We start from the raw sequence: 12224 nt of genomic DNA on the forward strand, positions 1-12224 counted from the left end.
ATACAACTTTACTCGGGGTGCTAGTTCCTGATATGCGAGACATCCTGCAACCGGCCATGCCTACAGAAAAGACCTTTTGGAACACCGGTTGCATTTTCCATCCAATCATCATGTATCTTTGTTTAAACATTCTCCATGTGTCGGCACTCCTATGTTGAAAGTTTTGTGTCGATCACTCAAGTGGTTGCAGAGAAAACAAATTTAAAAGCAAACGAAGAGAAAGACACAAAATGTCATAACCCCCATGGTTTTAGTAATTTTGCTGGATGGAGTTGAAGGCTGCCATATTTGGTTGAATTACAAAACCAAATCCTTCTGTGTATGTATGCTTTCATGTATTGTCTTTGTGCCAAGTTTGAACAAAATCGGACCATGCTTGTCCGAAAAAATAATTGGGGACACTTTTAAGTAACAAAATGGCCGCCAGTTAGCCATCTTGGATCTGATCTAAAAAAAAAATGACATGTATGTAAGCCATCAATCATTATCTGTGTGCCAAGTTTGAACAAGATCGGTAAATGCTAGTCCTAGAAATAGTTGAGGATGTGTTCAACATCGGAATTTTACAACTAAAATGGCCGCCAGTCGGCCATCTTTGATCGCATCACGAAACAAAACGATGTGCATATTATGTGTTGTATTTGTGCCAAGTTTGACCAAAATTGGTCCATACATCTCAGATATGGCTGTGGATGGATGGACGCACGTACAGGTGCGCAGATGGATGGTTGAGACCCAATGCCGTTTCGGACCAAGTCCAACGAGGGCTAATTCATAAAGATGGAAAGGTGATGGTCTCAGTCGACGTTCCACAACATGGTCATTGGTCAAGATGGTTGTGGACGCCTATTACAAGTTATGGTAAGCTTGGTGTTGGCTTAACAGTCAAGGTGGTTTGCCCGAGTTCTTAAGAGTCCTGAGTTCAAGTCCCTGCCATGCCATTGAATTAACACCAGGTAGGTTATTTCGGCCTTCCGAGCTCCGCAAAATGAGTACCAGCTTCCTGGTAATGGGGACACTGCATCAGCAGCACAACCGAGCCGCCAGAAAATGATGCAACCAGCAACCACAGGCCGCATACAAACCACCACCACTATTTATGCTAAGCTTACAGAGCAGGCAATGACAGTTTGAACATTTGAAAATGTGGTTGAAAGAAGACTAAGAAAAGTGGTAAATATGGACAACAATCAGTTTGGTTTTATGCCAGGAAGATCAAAAATAGGGGAAATACTCCCGGGCGCTCACCTGGTATAATAAAGCAATATACTACACTGACTAAAGATATTTTAAACAGTATCAAGGTATTTTAAACCAATTTCAATGGTTGTTAGAAGACAGGGCAGCATGTAGAATCATACTAATGTAATCATAAGACTTTAACCCTCTGGAGTCGACTATCCAGGAGGCGGTAATTGCGCGGTAAATTTGAATGCGGTTAGAGCCGATAAATTCGGCTTGTAGATATTTCGGCGCATGCGTGAAGCCGATAGAATCAGCTTGTAGACTCCAGAGGGTTAAACAAACAAAAAATACCTATTTTGGGGGGCAAACCCTTCCCCCACATGTATACCTCCTTGGACCCTGATTTTTCTAATGCCTTGAAAAAAACATTGGTATATCACTGGTGATGAAAGTTGTGATCAAGTTTCATCAAAATTGTTTGTGTAGTTTCGGAAAAGAGAGCAAATAACTATTTTAGCGGGTCAAACCCCCCACGCATCTCCTTAAACCCTGATTTTTTAAATACCATGAACAAACATTGGTCCATCACGGGTGATGAAGGTTGCGGTCAATTTTGCAACATAACAAATATAATTTGTGCCAAGTTTGGTCACAATCCCATCAGCGGTTTCGGATAAGTTGCAAATGTTTACGGACGGACAGCACGCCATCGCATGAGCTCCCCGGAGCAACTTTCCAGGTGAGCTAACAACAGAGGCTATTTGTATTTTTGACCAAGATAAAGTATTTGGTAAAGAATCTTAAATGAAATACACAAACAGGATAATTATTATAGTTGTGTAATTTTTATTAGATTCATTATTACAATCACTGAAATGTTTATAAATCACTTTAGGCTGGTGGTTAATTCTAGTATGCATTAAAACCCATGAATGTTTGAACAGAGCAGCAATGCATTGTTGTCACGTGCCTTTTGTGACGTCACAAATGTCTTCCTTTGTTTATTAATTTTATTGCACGGAGGCAAATCTCCCTCTCCTGGAAATTAGAAAATGGTGTCCAAAGGGAAAAGTCTTTGTGTGATGGTTTATTCCATATCATTACCAATTACCGGCTTCGTGTTCTTGATGCAAAGAAAAGTAAAACCTCCCACCACCCTTAAGACCATAAGTTGTCTAGTTTTTAATGTTTGGTTAGTTAAAGGAAACTATCAATGCGATGAAGCGACTATGGCATTGCCCGTGAATATTGGACTCTGGCATTTTTCACCAACGAGATCACTGCTCACCTCCACTCATTCGTTCCTATTTTCCCTGCCTGTGGATGTGGAATCAACCTCCAAATCTTCAATCTCAATCTTCCCTCCAAATCTTCAAGACAGCTGTTCACCACCATACTAGATCATCCCCCATCCATGACCATGATCTTTACCTACCCCACCCTCCCCAAGCCCACCTCTTTCCAAGTTTCCAGTTTTTCCTTCCTGAGAATTTTTTTTTCTGTGTCCATCTTGTCCACCTCACCTACCCCTAAATCTTCCCCATATCCCCTATTTGTCCAAGTCTCCCTCCATTTTGTCCCTCAACTCTGTTGTTGTGTGTTTCTTCCTCTTCCTACTGTTCCTTTAGTTCTGTTACATCCTCATCCATTCTATGTTCTCGCTTCTCCATGAGCCTCGACTTTGTAGACAAAAAAGGAATGTTTGTGCAGCATCATTTTTTAAGCATGATAAATTGATTACCGAAAGATATTTAAATCTGCATTAAATTTTTGTAATCTCGGCTTATCCAATGCAATCGTAGAACAAATGCTTTTCCACATATTGTTTTTAGGGCCAGGAGCAACTTGTGTCATTCTTTAGAGACCTTCGACCATTGATCAGGGCAAGACCTTCATAGCCTGCAAGCAGAAGGAAGGGTAGTTGGGTAGAGAAGTGGACATATCAGAAGTGGACATGAGCAAGGCCTCCAGAACATCAAAATAGCCATGGGGGAGGAAGTGGGTTGAGGAATAACCTGTAGATGAGCAACAGAATGTCACCAAGATGGACAAGAACAACACAGTCTGGGCAAGTCTAATAATTACAAGTCAACCTGTGTTATTCATGTGCTCTGTTCAACTTAGATACTTTCAGGAAGCATTGTTTTTCTTTGCATAGTCTTAATTTAATGAAGGGAATTCCCTGAAACAGTGCGCTGCTCCTGCAATACTAGATATTCCAGAAATTCCTAGTGGCAATTTTTTGGTGTGGGGCCTTGTGTCACCTCCAGATGATGTGCTGGTTTGTTAGAGATGCTTATACCAACCTCACTGTGCTAACAGTTGCTGTAACATGTTCTGTAAAAAAAAGAAGAAAAAAAAAGCATAAATATCCAGATGTAAACCTGCCAAAGGCCTCTTGTTTTCTTCCATTAACATGAATTCTTCAATACAATGGCATTTTCTGCACTTTCATGCATTTGCTTCTTATCCGATGAACATCAAAATGTTTAATCTGTATTCATCATCATCATCATCATCATCAACATCATAATGTACCATGTCCAGTGCAGAGCATGCAGAGCATTGGTGCTGCCAAAGCAGATGTTAGGCGACAATCCTGGTCAGGTGACAACTCTGGTTCAGGAATTTGGAATTTTTCAGGGTGCCGGAGATAGCTCGCCTACTCTTCATGAAGGACACCATGTGACAGTTAACATCCACCAATGACGGCTGTCAAACGCCCAGTTTAACGTCCACCCGAGGGACGACACACACATTGATGAATCACCCTCCCTGTGAAGCACCAGGATGGCAGTTTATAAGTGGGTCGGGATTCAAACCCGGGCTAGACAGCTTAGAGGTGAGTGTGGTCCTCCATTAGGCCATCCTCTACACCTGAACCTTTTACAAATACAAAATTCAGGGTGTCCACAAATTACAGGGTGGACCAAAAAAACGACAATTTCAAAATATATTAATTAATACAGGACTGTACTGCATACTTTCTGCAAACTCTTAATCGTTTCTCTCTCTTCAGGTTATGAGTTATGACATATCCTAGTAAAAAGCCCATCAAATATGATGGGTTGGATCTGTTCATTTGATGGTGCAGCCTCATCAGCGTGCCATAGTCTGAAGCCTCGGCCTCGTGTCGCATCTGACAGCTCGACCCGGGGGTAAATGAGTGAACGGATCACCGCTGTAGCCCCAGAAAGCTTGCAACTCCAAAGCGTCATACAGATGGAGCACCTGTAAGATGGAGAACCTACAAGATGGAGCACCTGCAAGATGGATAACCTGCAAGATGGACAACCTGCAACATTGCGTGCCTGCAAGATGGCGTACCTCCAAGATGGCGTACCTCCAAGATGGAGCACCTCCAAGATGGAGCACCTGCCCATTACGATCGGCCTTTTACCAACACCTCTGGAGTGGCTCACGAGTCCCCAAGTTCATCAAGGAAAACATATCGGAAAAGTGTTATGATGTGATGCGTTCACAAACATTCCTCCAGCAGTGAACATGGTGACGTGTTAGAAGGTGCGTTCAGAAAGGAACACGGTTGGGAAGGACACGGATGCTCTGTCACTCCCGGCTACTGGTTGTGCGAGGTTTATCTCCTGGTCTGTGCATTTGGATCGCATTGGGATCACCAATAAATAAAATTTTAAAAAGTCTCTCTCTCTCCCCTTCTCTCTCTCCCCCTCTCTCTTTCCCTTTCTCAATTTTTCGCTTAATTTAATTAAACGCTTAATTTGCTCTTGATGTGTTCATAGCTCTTGCGGGAGCATTTCCTTTAAAATTGTTTGTGGTTTCTGTTTGTGTCCTCACCTTTGGTTTGTAAAATTTTTATACTTGCTGGTTTCTTTTGAATATCCTTTGTTCTTTTTTGGTGTGTTCATGATCCTTATGAAGTTGTTGGTTTCTTTGAACTCGTTGCTTGGTTTAACACTGCTTTGTGGAATGGTTTTATACTTTTATAATAAAAGGATACAAAAGTCAAAAGTCTCTCTCTCTCTCTCTCTGGGTTCTGTCTCTCTCTCTCTCTCTCTCTCTCTCTGGGTTCTGTCTCTCTCTCTCTCTCTGGGTTCTGTCTCTCTCTCTCTCTCTCTGGGTTCTCTCTCTCTCTGGGTTCTGTCTCTCTCTCTCTCTGGGTTCTGTCTATCTCTCTCTCTCTCTCTCTCTCTCTCTCTCTCTCTGGGTTCTGTCTCTCTCTCTCTCTCTCTCTCTCTCTGGGTTCTGTCTCTCTCTCTCTGGGTTCTGTCTCTCTCTGGGTTCTCTCTCTCTCTCTCTCTCTCTCTCTCTCTCTCTCTCTCTCTCTCTCTCTCTCTCTCTCTCTCTCTCTCTGGGTTCTGTCTCTCTCTGGGTTCTCTCTCTCTCTCTCTGGGTTCTGTCTCTCTCTGGGTTCTGTCTCTCTCTGGACTGTCTCTCTCTGGGTTCAAATCTCGACGCAGCCACACACCTTGATGTTTCGCAGGCAGGCGACGCATCTACGTGTGCCATCCGTCTGGCAGATGTTAACCTGGGTGACCAGTCAAACATCCCATGGTGGCCTTCTCAATGAGTAGTCGAGCTATCGTCGGTACCCTGAACAAATGGCAAATCCCTGCTATAACTTACAAGGGGCATTGCACCAGCGTCACGGCAAATGAATAATGCGTCACGCATACGACCGAAGAATGGTATTTTTGAGGTTGCAAAACTTACTAAGACCATAAGGAACTTGTCATTTTTGATCTTGATCTCCAGCCCTCTCAGGTTCGGTTAGGCACCTCACCCAGGCCTTGACACCACATCCTCTGAAATACTCACTGTGCCTCGCCGTGCTCCAGCAGGTTGCGGTATTCAGCGAGCTCTTGTTCCAGTCTGATCTTGGACCTCATCAGCTGCTCGTAAGCACTCTGCTGTTTTTCCAGCTCTTCCTTGAGCCCAGCCAAGGTCGACTCATACTGCGCCAGATAGCCCTTCACTCGGTTTCGTTCCGAGGTGAAATGTATTTCGACATCGGTTAACGACTTCCTGACAAATTCTTTCTGTAGGAACAAGGAGAAATGTTATTTGACTAGTAAAAAGCCCGTTAACAATGACGGGTTGGAACAGTTTATTCGACGGTACAGCCTCATGAGCATGCCAAAGTCTGAAGACTCGGTCTAGGGCTAGCGTCACAGTGGTCACTGTCAGATGTGCTTATATCTTTTTTTATTATTAGACATCATACGGATGAAAATGAACGCTTGTTTTACTCTGTGCGCGATGCACATCACGTGCAGCGATTTTCACCACTCTGCACATTGTATTTATCGTTATTTAAAAAAAGGCTTCTGTACACCACCCTTGAGGCTCTTTGCAAGCCACCGTCTACATTTCCAAAAGAAGAGGCATCATTACTCTTTCATGGAAAATGTTTTTCGAGTTTGTTTTAACCTCAAAAATATACCCTAGTGAACACACATTCGTGTTAAAAGTTTGGCCTTTAAAACCTACCCTTACGAAGGGGGACAGACATCTGTATAAACACACAAACCGACATTGTGTTTTATATGGTAGATTATTGATCACAATTTATCTTCATTTCAAAATTTAACTTGATGTTTCCCTCCAAATCCTATAGACTTGTGGACCTAAACCATCAGGCTTCGTGGGTCGCACCCTTCCGCCTCCACCCCCAATCCCAGCACACACGAAACTCTGTACGGCAGTCGAATTGACTGCACAATCAGGAAGACGTTACGGTATGCCTTGTGGTGTCCTCCATTCAGGTAGGGGTAGCAGAGACCTTGGTGACCGAAGAGTTAATGGTGAGCTGCAGGTTGTGATGTTCTTGACGTAAAGAATGAAGTTGTTCATTGAGAGGTTTCAGTTCTGCTTCTTCTTGTCCCACCACCTCTTTTATGTTTTGAATCTGAAACAAAAACAAAATGGCGCCAACTACTTGAGCAAGCAAAGATCAATTAGTTGAAGCCTCGTTTAAACATCGCAAAGGCCTTTCAATTGATTGGGATGTGATGCGGCGTTTAATCATTTTATTTGGGATCCATGTTCCTGGAGTGATGGTTGACAAGCGTAACTTGGGATCCAGTAAGAACCATCTAAAGATAACCCACCTTCTCACGATACCAGACCCCCGCATCCTGCTCGTTCTTTTTCGACAAACGATTGTACTCTTCACGGATGCTAGTCAGGACGGCCAGAAGATTCATGCCTTGGACCGAATCCACCTGCACGCTGCTCTCATCTTCCACGGTGATCTTTGCCTTGAGTTCTTCCACCCTCTGTGAAGAGCAAGCAAGTCCAAACATGGAGGGATTTTCCCAGAGTATTACCATGGACAATCACCCAAAAGGGACAGTAGTGTGCAATGGTTCCATTTTCACAAGTTCACACAACACAAATGTACTGATTAATTATTAGGCCCCTACCCAGAGCTAGGGGACTATAGATTTGCTCTCTGTCTGTCCGTCCGTCCATCACACCTGTAGTTTTTCAGACTTTTTCCCATACCCTTTGACATATTCAACTGAAACTTGGTACATGGCTTTATTATGATAAGTTACAGAACAAGTTCAAGTTTCAGGTTGTTTCGTCAATTTTTTTTATTTGTTTAAAAAAAAAAAAAAAACAACAACATTAATTGGCACCAGCAGGGGACATGTATTGCAAAAGCAATTCTCCCTCTTCTTGATTTGCTTATATGCTTGGATATTTCCTGGAAGAAAAAGCTCACTTGAGGAATAGTTATTCCTGATTATCCATATATATATATACATATGTAGCGGCTGCCGCTGGGGTTTCACAATCGCCTTGCACCTATCAAGGACGCGGAGCGATCACCATGCCGGGCTCGTCCAGGACGCCCGGGCAGACTCGCCCTCAACTTGCCAGGCCGCAGCCAGGACGCTGGGCCACGCCCCCTGGCGCCGGGCCTGGGCAAACCCCCTGGGTTAATAGATATATATTGCTGCCCGATAAACGGGTTTTCAGAGTGCCTGAGTGTTTGATTTCATTAAAGCAACTCGGATGAATTCTAGCTTTTTGTCGCGTCCATTCTTCCGATCGACGTGGGAGCCCCAGCTCCTTCATTGGTGACCTATCGACATGGACACGGCAGTCGCCCTTAAACTGCCTACCTTCTGGGAGGCTCACGCGGCGGTTTGGTTCGCACAGGCGGAGTCCCTGTTCGCCCTGCGAGGCATCACGGCCGACGACACCCGCTTCCACCATGTGGTAGCTGCGCTCGGGTCGGCTACCGCGGCCCGCGCGCTGAGCCTCCTCGAAAGCCCGCCAGCCGCTGACAAATACGGCGCGATTAGGAAGCTTCTCCTCGATGCTTTCGCCCTCCCATCGGCGGAACGCGCACGGCGCCTGCTCGATCTGCCTGAGCTCGGCGACACGCGCCCTTCCGTGCGAATGGACTACATGCTTTCACTGCTCGGCGAGCACTCTCCGGCATTCCTGTTCCGGGAGCTGTTCCTCCGTCAGCTGCCTAACCCGGTACGCCTCGCCCTGGCAAGCACGACGATCACAGATCCCCGGGCCCTTGCCAGAGAAGCCGACAAGATCTCCGCCGCAGGACGGCGCATCGCAGCGGCGACATGGGACCCACCGCCGTCCGACGCAACAACCATGGCGCCCGAGCACCCGGCACGGTCGACGGCCGAACTGCCGACGCAATTGGCGGCCGCTCTACCGTGCCGACCACCTCCAGCACGACGACCGAGGCCTCCACCCGACCAAGCGTGGTGTTACTATCATGCCAGGTTCGGACAAAAGGCCCGGACATGCCGACCCCCGTGCACCTTCGGCAGGCCGGGAAACGGCCGGGCCGGCGTTCATTACCAGCCATGAGCGCCGGCCACACGGGCAACTTACTGTTCATCACGGATAAAGCGTCCGGACGGCGCTTCCTGTGCGACACCGGCGCCCAACTGAGCGTCATACCCGCCTCTGACCAGGACAGGCAATCCGCGGTTTGCGGCCCCTCCTTAGTTGCGGCCAACGGATCGACTATCCGCACCTTCGGCCCACGCAACGTCACCCTCTGCTTCGGCGGCCAACGCTTTGCTTGGACGTTTGTAACCGCCAACGTGCCCGTGGCTCTGCTAGGCGCCGACTTCCTCTGCGCACACGGACTGCTGGTGGACGTCCAACGGCGTCGTTTAATCAACGCTGAAACCTTCAGCTCCCTGGTATGCGCATTGAGCAGCTCCGCGCCGACCGAGCTGGCATGCACCGTCCCGGCGGCGAACGAGTTTGCTCGCCTGCTCACGGAGTTCCCGGCCCTCACGCGGCCGACGTTTTCGGCCGTCGCAGTACGGCATGGGATCGAGCACCACATACCAACCACGGGCCCGCCGGTCTACGCCAGGGCCCGCCGCCTCGACCCAGCCAAGCTCGCCGTAGCGAAGGCCGAATTCGATGCGTTGAAGCACCTCGGCATCGTGCGGCGCTCCGATAGCGCGTGGGCCTCGCCACTGCACATCGTGCCAAAGCCGGGGGGTGGATGGCGCCCGTGTGGCGACTACCGCCGTCTGAATGACGCTACCACCCCCGACAGGTACCCGATCCCGCATATCCAAGACTTCTCCGCCCGTCTGGCGGGACGGGTCGTTTTTTCGAAAATTGATCTCATACGGGGATATCACCAGGTACCTGTCAGGGCGGCCGACGTCCCTAAAACGGCAGTCATCACGCCGTTCGGCTTATTCGAATTCTTGCGGATGCCGTTTGGTCTCAAGAACGCGGCTCAGGCGTTCCAGCGCTTGATGGACGGCGTGCTGCGTGACCTGCCGTTCCTTTTCGTTTACCTGGACGACATCCTCGTCGCCAGCACGTCCCGGGCCGAGCACCTCCTCCACCTCCGAACACTGTTCGAGCGCCTCAGCGAGCACGGCCTCATCGTCAACCCGGCCAAATGCCACTTCGGCACGACGGCCGTTGATTTTTTGGGCCACCACATCACCAAGAACGGGGCCGTGCCGCTGCCAACCAAGGTCGAGGCCATCACCACGTTCCCGCGTCCCCGCACCATAAAGGCCCTGCAGGAATTCCTGGGAATGGTGAATTTTTATCACCGCTTCGTGCCCCGCGCTGCTCACCTCATGCGGCCCCTCTACGACGCCCTCCGGGGCAAGCCGGCCAAGCACGACATCGCCTGGTCCGCAGCAATGGATGCGGCCTTCCAACGCTCAAAGCGGGCCCTCGCCGACGCAACACTGCTCGCTCACCCGGTGCTCAACGCTCCCATCGCCCTCACCACGGATGCCTCCGACTACGCGGTGGGCGCCGTACATGAGCAATGGGTGAACGGGGTTTGGCAGCCACTCGCTTTTTTCAGCCGGCAGCTCCGGCCGAACGAGCTCAAATACAGCACGTTTGACCGGGAGCTCCGCGGTCTACACCTGGCCGTCCGCCATTTCCGCCACCTCCTGGAGGGCCGACCTTTCACGGCGTTCGTCGACCACAAGCCGTTGATTTACGCCATGGCCAAGGTCACGGAGCCATGGTCGGCCCGCCAACAGCGCCACCTCTCCGCCGAGTCGGAGTTTACCACGGACATCCGGCACGTCGCCAGCAAAAACAACGCCGTGGCCGACTGTCTTTCCCGGGCCAGCGCGAACGCGGTCCACCTGGGCGTGGATTTTGCGCTTATGGCGGCGGACCAAACCACCGACACCATGGTGCAAGCCCTCCGGGCGGCGGACACGGGCCTCCGCCTGGCCGACATCCCCTGCGCGGACACTGTCCTGCTCTGCGACGTCTCCCAAGGCCAGCCTCGCCCCATCGTGCCCGTCACCTGGCAACGCCGCATCTTCGCCTCCCTCCACGGCCTTTCCCACCCGGGCCGGAAAGCTTCCCAGAAGCTGGTGTCGGCGCGTTTCGTCTGGCACGGCCTTCGTCGGGACGTCCGCGATTGGACCAGCGCCTGCACGGCCTGCCAACGGGCCAAGGTCCACCGACACACCCAGGCCCCGCTGGCACCTTTCACCGTGCCCGAACGACGTTTCGACCACGTCAACGTGGATCTGGTGGGCCCCCTCCCCCCGTCACGGGGGTTCACACACCTGCTCACCATGGTGGACAGGACCACCAGGTGGCCGGAGGCCGTTCCCCTCGTCTCCACCACCACCGCCGACGTAGCGCAGGCTTTCATCGCCACCTGGGTCGCCCGCTTCGGCGCACCTGCGGACATCTCGTCAGACCGCGGACCACAGTTCACCTCCGAGCTGTGGGGCGCGGTCGCCCGCAACCTGGGGGTCAAGCTCCACCGTACTACGGCCTACCACCCCCAAGCAAACGGTTTGTGCGAGCGATTCCACCGCTCCATGAAGGCCGCGCTCATGGCCGGCCTTCAAGACGGCGGTTGGGCCGACCGGCTGCCGTGGGTCCTTTTGGGCCTTCGCACGGCCCCCAAGGAGGACCTCCAGGCATCCACCGCCGAGCTGGTCTATGGCCAGGTGCTACGCGTCCCGGGCGAATTCGTGCCCGACGCTACCAGTCCCTGGTCCGCAGCTCACCAGCGCTCGGACCTCCAGGAGGCCGCCCGACGGTTTGCCCCCGTGCCGACATCCCACCACGGTGACCCCCAGTCCTACGTCCCCCCAGCACTCCGCACAGCGGAGTATGTTTTTGTGTGTCACGACGCACATCGGTGGCCACTCCAGCCGCCGTACGACGGGCCCTTCCGGGTGCTACGACGGGACGACAAGTCGTTCGTCATCGACATCGGCGGCAGGTCGGACCGGATTACAGTGGACCGCCTCAAGCCGGCGCACGTGGACGTCGACCACCCACCACGGGTGGCCCTTCCGCCGCGGCGAGGCCGCCCCCCGTCCACGGGGCCCCCCACTCGACCGCCCACCACCTCACCGGACCCCCTCCCACGACCCGCCAGGGGTCGCTTCGGCCGGGTCATCAGGACCCCCCTCAAGTTGACCCTGCCGGTGCAAGTCGATTCTGGGGGGACGTGTGTAGCGGCTGCCGCTGGGGTTTCACAATCGCCTTGCACCTATCAAGGACGCGGAGCGATCACCATGCCGGGCTCGTCCAGGACGCCCGGG

General features: G+C 50.9%; 1 protein-coding gene across 1 annotated transcript in view; it reads right to left on the minus strand.

Annotated features, from left to right (window-relative positions):
• Positions 1-2011: 2011 nt before the first annotated feature.
• The window catches only part of LOC137430274 (keratin, type I cytoskeletal 18-like), a 28381-nt gene continuing 18168 nt past the window's right edge, over positions 2012-12224 (minus strand). The window contains exons 4-8 of the mRNA XM_068121026.2: positions 7272-7439; positions 6944-7069; positions 5980-6200; positions 3492-3522; positions 2012-3084 (exon numbers count right to left, since the gene is read on the minus strand). Of these exons, the coding sequence (XP_067977127.2) occupies positions 3501-3522; positions 5980-6200; positions 6944-7069; positions 7272-7439 (537 nt within the window). The 3' untranslated portion in view covers positions 2012-3084; positions 3492-3500. The remainder of the gene's footprint in view (positions 3085-3491; positions 3523-5979; positions 6201-6943; positions 7070-7271; positions 7440-12224) is intronic.

The sequence above is a fragment of the Myxine glutinosa genome, chromosome 6 (genome assembly GCF_964187855.1).
Source record: "Myxine glutinosa chromosome 6, kmMyxGlut1.1, whole genome shotgun sequence".
NCBI classification, from domain to species: Eukaryota; Metazoa; Chordata; class Myxini; order Myxiniformes; family Myxinidae; genus Myxine; species Myxine glutinosa.